Genomic DNA, 12,168 nt, shown 5'->3' with positions numbered 1-12,168 from the left:
CCAGCTGTATTCGCTTGACAGTAGGATTGCTGCTGATATCCCTGATGGTATTGTGGCTGAAAGGTCTGATAGGACTGGGAACCTTTGTAAGTCCCCCTATAATTGGAGAAGCCCCTACCTCGGGCTCCTCGAAAAGGCCCCTTGGGATACTGCAGGGTTCCAAGCGCCTTAGCAGGGTCAGTATCCTTCTTAATGGCGGTAAGTGCCTCATCAATATGGCTGCGGAAAAGGCTGTCACCATCATAGGCCATATCCAATATCTTGGTCTGGACTTCGGGTGGAAATTTGTTGCCTTTAACCACCCTTGATGTCTTAAAACGGCAGCGCCAGCTAACTGTCTGAAACCAGTTGTGGCAATGTCAATTATTTCAGACGCCGCTCTCTCTCCTTCCGTGAGTATTTTAAGAAACTCCTCCTTGCTATCTTCTGGGATGACCTCCTTCATTGAACCGATGTCAGACCACATTTGTCTATCATAACGGGCTAAAATGGCCAAAGCGTTACCCGCCCTGAGACTGCCGCCATGAAGAGAATCTTTTCCCAATTGAATCCAGGCGTCAACCTTCCTTGTTTTGTGGAGAAATGATAGGCGTAGATGGATCTTTTGATCGTCTCTGAGCCGCCTGAGAGATCATCGAGTCCGGTTTAGGGTGACTTGCAAGACACGCAGGAGTGCCCTCCGGTGCTCTATATTTTTTATCGAACCTTGACAGCACAGGAACCACGGAAGCTGGTGCCTTCAAGACCTTGATCCATTCTTGCCAGATATGGCCAATGATGGGTATTGACCTGACAGTCTTTCTTGCCTAATCCTTAAAATCATAAAGGAAACAGTCCAATTGATGCACAATTGTTGGCAGATGAAACCTGTTAACTTCTCTGTCCATAATATTATGGAATCCTCCGATATCCTCAGGAGGTGAGTCCAAAGGATGATGAGGCAGTGGGGTTGGCGTTGGCGCTATATAGTCATCCCACTCATCCGCTGGTGGAGGAGAGTTTGCTATCTCTCCTCCTTCCTGCTCCTCCTCAGACGTAGTAGTGTCTTCTCTGGGAGGAAGGAGTCATGGGACATGGTGCCATCCCAGGAGTGACTGGAGGTGGAGGTGGAGTCAGCGCTGTTTGTGGAGCTACCTGCGGAGGTGGGGGAGGTATGACAACATCCTCTTGAGGAGGAAACCTCTTATAGTCTGCCAACATATTCTGAAGGTCTAGAATTAACGCCGAAGGAAATTGCGCAGGCTGCTGTCTAGGCTGCGAAAAATATTGTTGGTACTGAACAGGAGGGGCCGGATAATGCTGGTAATACTGTTCTTCATCGTCATATTCATTGTCCTCTTCCTGATATTTAACTTTCAGTTCAGAAGGACTACGTGCGGCTCGAAACTGGCCTTCGTCCTCTTCCGAATCCTCAACATCCAAAAGATGGCTGGGATGTAGCAGAGACATTTTTGGTGTCCTGAATTGAGGTTGCGCAAATTGCTGGAACGGGGTTGACGGACCTGCATAATAAACTGGATTTTTTTTATTCGACGACGAGAATTTCTCGTCGCCGACGGGGCCGTGGTCTATCGCAAACGGGTGATAGTCGACGGTACTGTCACAGCCGGTGGGATTGCCATAGTTGGAACATCTCCAGTCGACGACTGTCGTCGATGGTAGTAATGCCTTCGGCGACGATGGTGTCATCTACGGTTTCGTCGTCGTTGACAATGGTGTCGTCGTCTACGGTTTCGTTGTCGGCTGTCTCAACGTCGAAGGCGGTGTCATCGTCAATGGCTTCATCAACGACAGCTGCTCTGACAGGCTCGTCGACGATGAGGTCTTAACTCTCGTCGACGGTGTAGTCGTCGACGATAAAGGTAGCATCGACGGTATAGAACCTTTTGTACTTGCCGTCGATGTGGTAAACACTGTAGACGATTTCGACGACGAGAGAGTCACAGACGTCGAATAAAGTTCCCCCTGCAAGACCTAAAACAACAAAATGAAACAAGCGCACTGAACTTTAACTGAAAATATTAGGAGCTCTGCCCAATAGCAGCGCATTATAGGAACCGATTTGCACTGGCAGCACAATACGAGCACTGGGCACTAAACAGCAGTGGGAACACTGGCTTCAAACTGGAAGCTATGGACACCAATAGCACACACAAGGAGCTATGATGCAGGACCTGTCATCACATTTGAACTCTAGGCACTGGATGCGATGGTCACAAGGGCAGTTACATGGAAACACCGGTCACTTGAAGCACAATGAATAATGCTTGGACACATGAAGCAGCCACTGATTATTGTGAGATGACCTGTAACTCTATTCAGTTCCACAACATCCGGAATACCGTAATTAGAAACCTAACCATAGGAAGAACAGGGATTCCACTGAACAGGTGTGAAAAACCCACTTTCCAGAAAGAAAAATTATTTTTTTTCTTTCTGGAAAGACCGTTTTTCACACCTGTTCAGTGGAATCCCTGTTCTTCCTATGGTTAGGTTTCTAATTCCGGTATTCCAGATGTTGTGGAACTGCATTCAGTAAGGAGGGTGAACTTAACCTCAACCTCTACCGCCCTCCGTTTCTTGACTGTTACTGTAACGCTATACGCCAGAAGAAAACTTGCAGAAAACACTAAGATCTGGGCTAAGGGTCACAATTGACAACCATGGGCACTAGGCGCCCCTTTTTGTAGAGACACCATTGGAAGTGCTGTGTAGCAAGGCAGGCGCACCATTCGAGACAACAAGAACGAGATTTTGCAAAATGCTTACAAGGTCCAGCGAGAACAATGGGGAGAGAATGATGCAAAACTATACATGAGCCATTATAAGAAATAAAGACATTTTGCACATTTATTACAAGCTCCGTTGAAACTTACGGGAGCAGAGTGCTGCAAATGTTTGCAGGCCACTGTGAGAACATGGGGGCATAAGGTTGCAAATAAGTACAAGATCCATTGGGAGGAAAGAATGTTACAAGTTGTCACCAGTCCAATGAAAACAATGGTGCAGAATGTTAGAAATTAATACAAACCCATTGAGTGGATTGGAGCAGAATGCTGCAAATTATTACACCACCAATTTAAAACAGGAACCAAATATTGTGAATAAAAAACATTACTAGAAGAAAATGAAGGGGTAGAATGTTTAAAAAGGATTCTCAGACCCATTGATATCATTCAAACCAAATTTTTAAAATGCATAGAAGTCCTGGGTTGAACAATTAAAAGTCCCAATCAGAGCGATAGGGCAGGATGTTTGAAATATTGTATGCTCCATCGAGAACGTTATAGATAATGTTACAGCAAAGGACAACATCTGATTCCATGAAACGTCATATTAGTGTGAAATTCTATATTGGAGATTTTGTCAAAGGAAACAATTAACAATATTTTATTGTGCAGAACTCTGGTGTAACTCTAAATTGAGTTAACATATATTGCCTCCACAATCTGTCTACGTTTCCTGATTTATTCTGCAACGTTATCCGGTGCATACTCAAGCAAGCTGGCACATATTTTGTAGGAAGTCAGATAGTGTCCCCTTTCATATGTAGTCTTGGTACTAAGCATCATTTTGTAAAACCTCCCTTGCAATGCTTGTAAAATTACTTAACTTGTCACAAATGCCACAGTGTCATTATGCATAAAACAGATTCGCTTTTGCGTATGTTATAATATTCTATTTCATTAAAATCCAATAGTAAAAACAGCTAATATTTTGACTTTTCATTGGTTTACATTTGATTTGAGCAAGGTCTACGGACAGACAGGTGTACTGGGTTCAGAGTGTAGGCACAAGCACTGGGGTGCAGTCACTTATTTAGGTAGTTGTTTCAAAGTGTCTCTTGTGACTGACACCTCTGGCTTGCTTGCAGGCTCGTAAACAAGCAAAACACCTTATGTCCTGGCTGACTGTTCCATCAGAGTGCTGCAGTCTGTAAAATGTGCTGACACTTCCAGCAAGCAATGGTTAAAGGGGCTGACCCATTGTCCCTCTCTGTGTATTATTATGATGACTTTATTTCAAAAGCTCTGACGAGTTACCCAGTTTATTACAGATGTTCAACTTTAGGAAAGGTGTGATTACAAACAGAAACTGAAAGGTACCTGGTGCCTTTTGCAATATTTGTTGATAAAGCTGTATGGCATTTTCATATTCCTGCTTCCGAAACATAATATCTGCAATCATCTAAAAGAAAATAAAGACATTTTCATAAAGTTGAATATTATTAATTTAACTGTTATTAATCACCTTTCTTCCTCTAATAGGACATGCCTTGGCAACTTGGTACGACGATAACATTTTTAATTTTCTGTGTATGCCAAGAAAATAAAATGAAGTGCACCCTAAATGTGATGGCCATGCAATCGGATTAAACAGTTTAAATTCAAAATGAAAATTAACCATCACATGTCATTTTAATGGAACATAAATGTTATTTAAGAGAAGACAGGTGTATTTAAAAGAGGGCTGTCTCAAAGACCCTTTATTTATATACATATAGAAGCATGCATTTTTTATAATTTATGACAGTTTTATTACATGAGGCTGCAAGACAATTAAAGCGGTCCCTAGAATAGACCTAAAAAGATAATCAATAAAAATGTACTGAACAAAAAAAAAAAAGGACGTTCTTGAATATAATGGAAAGGTTTCTCATCTTTATGGGCTAGATGTATGAACAATACTAATAGTGATTACCATATAGCGAGGTTTTGAAAATCGCTATTCAGTAATTGCTACCACTAATGTCCACAGGGGCTATTTAGCCCCCATTTCTTACATAGCGATTCATAGTGGGTCGCAAATAGACCTACCTCATGAATATTAATGAGGCAGGTCAAAATTTGTGACCCACTATGATTCGCTGCCATCACAGCGATGGTGGCCTGCTGGGCTCAGCAGACCACCATGTCTGTGACTGCTTTTAAATAAAGCAAGTTTAAAAAAAAAAAAAAACAGACTATTTTCCTTAAAGGAAAACGGGATGTGTTGAAAAATACAAAAATGAAACGTTTAAGTTTTATTTTTTAAGAGTAGGCATTGGTACCTTGGACCGCTGCCTACTCAAACATTTTTTTCTCCATTCTCAAAGGGAAAGGCATCCCTTGGGGACCCCTTCCAATTTGCGAATGGATTATTACCAACTTTGAGTTGGCAGTAAATTGCAAAAGTTTTGCGACCGCTTTGGGTCGCAAAACATTCATACATACCAATGCGAATTGGAAGGGATGCCCTAAACACGCTCCTTCCAAATACCGATTCGCAAAATCAAACTACAATTCGGTAACAGGTTACCGAATTGCAATTAGGACATTGTACATTTGAAAATGCGTTCTTGCATTCACAAATGGCACGATTCTGCAAATTAGGCCGTTTGTGGCCACAAAAAGGCTTCGTACATCTAGCCCTCAGTTCGAGTAATAAGAGATGGCCTGTGAGCTTTCTGTAATTGCTCACTTAATGAAAATCACTTCAGTATCCTGTGCCAGTTTTTTTGTACTTAAGGACCCTGGCTGGGAGGAGATGAGAGGTCAGAGCGCCTATAGCACAGCTGCAGGTCTCAGTTTACAAGTCAACTAAGAGATTAAACGAGATAAGAAAAAAATCAATGTAAGATCATGAGCCCTGAGTGAAAATGTAAATAATTTTTCACATAAGTGTACCAAATTTATGTAGAACAAGAGACCGCAGAAGTTACTGTCTCTCGTTCACAGTCATTCTTTTGTTATTCATACACATGAAAAAGTGTGCATCACGTCAGTGTGTTTGAACACACCATGTGCATAGTAGGCTATGATGTGTTCTCACATTACAAAAATGCCGCCACGTGTCCAGTAGATATACCTCCCGTTCATTTCCAACAAACTTTAAAATAGTGTGAATTTAGTCGTTTTTAGGTCTCGCCTGACCCAGCGCATGTGCTGGTCTGGCGAGACTTATTGAGAGGGCTCCAAAAAGTGCTACCAGGCCAGCCTAGAGCTACAGTGCATGTGTGTGCGCGCGCCGCGCTTTACCGCGATTACTTTCACTTTGATGTTTGATCGTGATCGCGATCACTTTCACTTTCGCGGCCGCATGGCCGCTTGGCATAGCCAATAGGTCTCGCTTTTGGGACCTTATAAGTATTTAGTTATGCCACTGTTGCATGGCTACACACTTATAAGGTCCCAAAGGCGAGACCTATTGGCTATGCCAATGCTTGTTTAATATAGAACAGAAATACAATTGAAAATAAAATCCAACAAAGTATACAGATCGCTTGTCAGACCTAATACCCCCACAGGCAGTCTTGCTCTAGCCTTATTAGACAAGTTTGTGTACATTTTTATGTGAATTTTATATCACAGGTGTTGTCATTTCCTTGCAGGCAGCGAGAGCTAGTAGACACCCGCTTACATAGAGTTGGCTTTTTTGGTCCACTGCTTTCAACCATTGGCTTTCTTTGACTAGCCTTTTCAGCCATCGACTAGAGAATTTCTCAATCACATCTTTCCTTAGCCCCATGAACTAATCATATTTCACCTAATGCTATTGGCTGTTTAGATGCATCCTCCCACCATCTCTTTAGGGATTGTAGTGAAATGTAAGAGTGACTACTTTACAACTATTGCCCTCTCTATCCGCTCATGCTGGCTCCCTCTCATGTGTATCAATCTAATGTGCTAACGCTAAGTGTTAACACAATAAAGCCATGACTATTATCTTTCCAATACTTGTTAATAAGAACACAGTAATACCTAAACCACCTGACAAAGGACGAACTGTCTCGGGTTCTCCTTTTTGATGGTAAAATGTCAATGCTATTTTCTATGTAGGAGTCCTTGGTAACCGATTTTGGGAAAGGGAAAAAAGAAAGTTACTAAACACAAAATATCCACGGGTGTAATAGGCGAAAATAGCACCAAAAAGGGCGACACACAACAAAGACACCTAATCACTGATGAAGGAGTCCTTTAGATAGGACAAAATCCCATCACCGACCGAGGTGGCATGCTTAATCATGTGTGATTTCTCCTCTTAGCGGAGACATCTAGCTCGGCCAAGGGCTACAACCCCCCTCACTGTGAGGGAGGAGCTCAGGGATGTTTTTGATTGCTACTCTTACAAAGGATGTACTAAAATCATCCAGATGTGAAACACTAGAATAGTTAGGTGATTGGCGCAGTGCAAAGAAACTTAACCAAGTGATGTGTGTGATGCTAAAACAAACTACTAGGGGCGAAAAAACGTTATTGGTTCACTCCTACTGTCAAGATTAAAAACAGTGCATGTGCAGTATAAAAATATTAACTGCGTATGTCCAATAAACAGGTCTACATGTTTCGGCCAGTATGATCCCTGTGGTGTCGTGGCCTTCCTCAGGACCTAGATGTCAAATGCTACTGCGTTACAAAAAGTGAAACAATTAAAAATTAATAAAGATAATACTTTTAGGTGTAATATAGAACAGATACAACCTACAACACCAGTAGTCTCACTTTTAGTGAATAACTATATACTGGTGGTAACCCGTTGATTACGAGTAAGAGGCCTCACCTCACCTGGTAACAGCTCAGGACGGGAGGCACCACTCTATCCGTTGATACCCCGGACGATTAAAGAGCTGTGACTGGAGGTAGCAGTAGCATTTGACATATAGGTCCTGAGGAAGGCCACAACACCACTGGGGTCATACCGGCTGTTAGACCTGGCACCATTGGCGTGGGTCTCCCTTCCATTTTTTGCTATTGCCTCCTGTGTTTTTGGTACATGTTTTACTGGTCTAGATGCTTTGGGCACTGTGCCACTGCTGTTCAGTGCAATTGCTGGCCTGTTGACTTGGTAAGTGCATCCACTTGCCAGTCCCTAAACCTTCCCTTTTCTGCATGTTAGCCACCCCTAAGGTAGGCCCAAGGGCAGGGTGCATTGTGTGTAAAAGGTAGGACATGCCCAGGTGTGTGTGTGTGGCATGTCCTGATAGTGAATTACAGCCATTTTCATTTTTCACTATTGCAAGGCTACCTGTCCCCATAAGCCAGAATGGGTAGTTTGATTATAACACCTTATAATCATAACTGACCCAGGGAACATGGCAGAAAAGCTAATTTAGTATGCCTGAACTCAGAATGATAAAATACATATTTTAGTGAAGTTGGTTTTAACATTCTGAGTTAGAGAATACCACTTTTAGAAAGTAGTTGTTTTTCTTGCCTAACCATCCAATCCTGCCTCTGCTAGGTTGTGTATTCCATGTCTGGTTTGAGAGTGACAGGGGCTGGGGGGCTCCAGGAGACAGGGTGAGTCAGCACAAGGCTGAATGGACCTATCTGCATGAGGAGTGGTGGGAGGAGTAGCACCTGGGCCTGAATAGGGCTGTGCCTGCCTTCCACAACGCTGGCTCCACCTCCTGGGGTGCGTCCGATGACCCTGTCCCACACTGACAAAGGAAGAAGTTGTGCACTGGCAGAATGCTCCCAGAACTGGTTTGGACTAGGTACAGACACTCTCTGCCTTCAGAGACAAAGGATTTGTGGATATAAAAAGGGGGACCCAGACCCCAGAACTTTAGATCACTTCAGGGAATCAAGATGAACCTTTGCTGAGGAGAAGAACCAGGAAGCTGAAGGAGGAGACTACCCCTGTGCTGTGTGTTTGGCCTGCAGTGGTTGCTTCATTGCCAAAGGAAGGAGAAGAGGACTGACTGTGCTTTTCATCATCTTGTAGAAGATCTCCAAGGGCTTGATCTTTGAGCTTGCCTCCTGCCTAAAGTCTCAGGGATACAAGACTTCACCACCAGCTCCCCCCTGAATTCCCTTGCTGGAAATTGAAGTGCCTGCTGTTGTGCTGGGCCTTCTGAGGGACTGCGTGTTGCTGGGAGCTGGAAGCGCGACTCGAAGCGTGTCGCCACCTCAGTAGTTGCCGTCGCATCGCCGAGTATGCATGCTGCCGCTGTCGCCATCGCATCGCCAAAGCACGTCACAACACCGGAGAAGCGGGCCACCGCCGTAGAGGTCACCATCGCATCACCGGAGAAGCGCGTCGCAGGGCCTGTCGCAGCTCAGAAGATCACCGAATCGCTGCACGGCCGTCGGGCATGCACGCATCGCATCTACGTTGTCGCATCATAACCAAGACGCCATTTAGTCGCATTGCACCGGATCATCGCATCGAGGCGCCATCTTGTCGCATTGTACCGGACAGCAGTAAGAAACCGACGCATCACCTCCCCACACAGTAAGGAAATGAGCATCAACTCCCCTGCGCAGCAGTAAGGAACCGACGCATCACCTTCCCTGTGACCCTTTTGTTTGCTTTGCGTTACGCATCCAAGGTACTTTGAAGTAAAGTGTTGCATTTGCAATCTAAAGTGAACTGAGCTATTTCCTACCATTTTAAAGTCTATTTTTGATTACAGTATTGTAGATTTTTGTCGTTTGGTCTTGTGTTAAGTCTAGTAAAGATTACTTATTTTTCTAAACTGGTGTGGTGTCCATTTGTAGTGTTTTCACTGTATTACCGTATGTGTTCAGAAATGCTTTACACACTGCCTCTGAGATAAGCCTGCCTGTTCGTTCCAAGCTACCAAGGGGGTGAGCAGGGGTTATTTTAGGAGTGTAGCCCCTTACCCTGACTAGACACAAGGGTCCCTATTCGGACAAAGGTGCAAACCATTGCCAACTAGAGACCCCCAAATCAAACACTGGCTGAAATATGTAGATCTGTTTATTGGACATACGCAGTTAATATTTTTATACTGCACATGCACTGTTTTTAATCCCGACACTAGGGGTGAACCAATAAAGTTTTAACGCCCCTAGTAGTTAGTTTTAGCATCACACAAAAGTTAAGTTAAGTTTCTTTGCACTGCGCCCATCACCTGAATATTCTAGTGTTTCACATCTGGAGGAATTTAGTACATCTTTTGTAAGAGTAGCAATCAAAAACATCCCTGAGCTCCTACCTCACAATGAGAGGGTTGTAACCCTTGGCGGCGCTAGGTGTCTACGCTAAGAGGAGAAATCCCAGATGATGAAGCATGCCACCTCGGTGGGTGATGGGATTTCGTCCTAACCTAAGGACTCCTTCATTAGTGATTAGGTGTCTTCGCTTGTGACCACCTTTTTGGTGCTATTTTAGCCCATTGGACCCGTGTTTATTTTGTGTTTAGTAGCAGGTTTGTTTGGGGAATCTATCCGCGCTGGTCTTAAAGCTTCCCTTGGACCCTCCACTCCCAGTTTGTTTTTCTCCAAAAAAGAAAGAGCGTCAGGGGAGATAACGATAAGGAGGACGAATTTTTGACAGACGAAAGTGCAGTAGGATGTAAGCCCCACACACTTCGCCTTTGGACAATAACTGTAAATAATTGTAATACACTTTTGCCAAATTGCAAGCCACAGAAACAGCCAGTGTTATAGCTCAGTGGGTCAATATTCTTCCTTTGGAAAACTGTAAGAATCTTTAAGGCTAAAATGTAGCTGACATCAACACAGCTCTTCATACTTTTAAAGGTTGATACAATAAGTACCACGAAAGTGGGTATTAACACTAATTAAAGACTGTACTACTTAACAGTAGATTGTAGTAACAAGGGAATTATAAATTGCAATTGTGGTGTCTGTGAGCTGATTACAGATTTCAGTTAGTCTAGCTAGATTTAGGAATTTGTCAAGCATAAGCTTCTATTCCACGTGCAGTACTGAGCCACACAATGAGTTTCATAGGCTAAGTCCTTTATGACGTTATGAAGGCTTCTTACTAGGGGTGTGCAATTCACGTAATTTGCTTTAATGTAATTACGCGAAATTTCGGGCAAATTACATGGAATCTCGTGGAATGACGCATTATGCAAATCAGTTTTTTAGCTCTAGATTTTAGCATGAAATGTATCCTTGCATCTTTTTAGATGTGAACACATTTGAGTACAAAAGCGAACACAATAGCCATGAACAACAGTCACTTGTGTTCTGGTTGTTTGCATTGTTCCTGCCGTCCTGTGCTTTAGCTTTGATGTGAACGGTAGCGTAATTACATGTTGTGGCATAGTTTCAAGAATTTGGTGTAAGGCAATACTCCCAAAATTAAACGAATTATGCCAGCATCATTTAAATTTCGCCCAGGCCTCGTTCTTAGCCAGGCCACACAGCTTTGAGGTCAATAGATAGTTCTTTTGTGCTTCTTTTTCAGGACAAACAAGGTAGAAAGTGAGGGGAAGGATTATACAGATTTCCCCTGTCCCAGGCAATTATGCACTGATGATATTTTGCTCCATTACCTACACCAGAGGTTCTTAACCTTTTGACTTCTGTGGACCCCAACTTAATCATTACTGGAACCCGGCAGCCCCACTGAATCAGTTCAATTCAAATAACTTTATTCGGTCTAGTTAGACCATAAAAGTATAAAAGCAATCACAAGACTTACATAAAAACATCAGTATACAGTGATCTAATAATAAATCATCATTTAAAAAATCATGCAGACAAATAAAACCCATAAAACATCACATAAAAACTGGTGGTCCTCTGCTTTATGGCACGTTCAAGTTATAAAGCAGCAAGAACACAGAGCTTAAAGGTGGGCAAAATTTGCAGATAAGTGAAAGCCGATCTACAGTAGCAAATGTTTGCCTCCATAAGAAAGGGCAATAAAAAACGTTCCCTCAACAGCATATCAAATTTACATTAAATATAAAGTAGTTTGTTGTGATTGATCATCACAGGGAGACAGAGGTAGGAGGGAAAATAGGAACCCTGTGACGGAAAAGCAGCCACTGAATGATTATTGGAATCCGGGGACCCCACTGCATAATTACTGAAAGCCAAGGACTCCGACCTCAGCATTTTCAATTATTTGAATTGCAAAACAATATATAAAAAATGCAAAAACAAGCATTCAACAAACAAGATACAAAAGATTCAATATTTTATTTAATTCATAAACAAATCTTGAACAAAAATCTAAATATTAATGGGAAGGTTGAAGCTTTTCTAAATACAATTGAGGCCACTCATGAGCCATAATATTTCCTGTTTGACGCACTTACACTGCTCCCATGACACAATCTTAGGATATTGACTTAAGTTTTAGTCTCCAATTTCAAACTCCTTAATACTTAGAAAGTTTAACATTTTCCAATTCTATATGTTGCTTCTTTATTTATATACACTTTATTAATTTATTATCTAC

At 42.6% G+C, this 12,168-nt stretch overlaps 1 protein-coding gene across 2 annotated transcripts in view; it reads right to left on the bottom strand.

The window, feature by feature from the left end:
* LOC146789718 (tetratricopeptide repeat protein 21B-like) overlaps positions 1 to 12,168 on the bottom strand; it is a 468,517-nt gene that overhangs the window by 197,067 nt on the left and 259,282 nt on the right. For both annotated transcript variants that reach the window (XM_085630126.1, XM_085630127.1), the window contains exon 16: positions 4,107 to 4,188. In XM_085630126.1, coding sequence (XP_085486252.1) covers positions 4,107 to 4,188 — 82 coding nt within the window. The remainder of the gene's footprint in view (positions 1 to 4,106; positions 4,189 to 12,168) is intronic.

Source organism: Triturus cristatus, chromosome 10, assembly GCF_964204655.1.
Source record: "Triturus cristatus chromosome 10, aTriCri1.1, whole genome shotgun sequence".
In the NCBI taxonomy this organism is placed as follows: Eukaryota; Metazoa; Chordata; class Amphibia; order Caudata; family Salamandridae; genus Triturus; species Triturus cristatus.
This window is presented reverse-complemented; position numbering and strand designations above follow the sequence as displayed.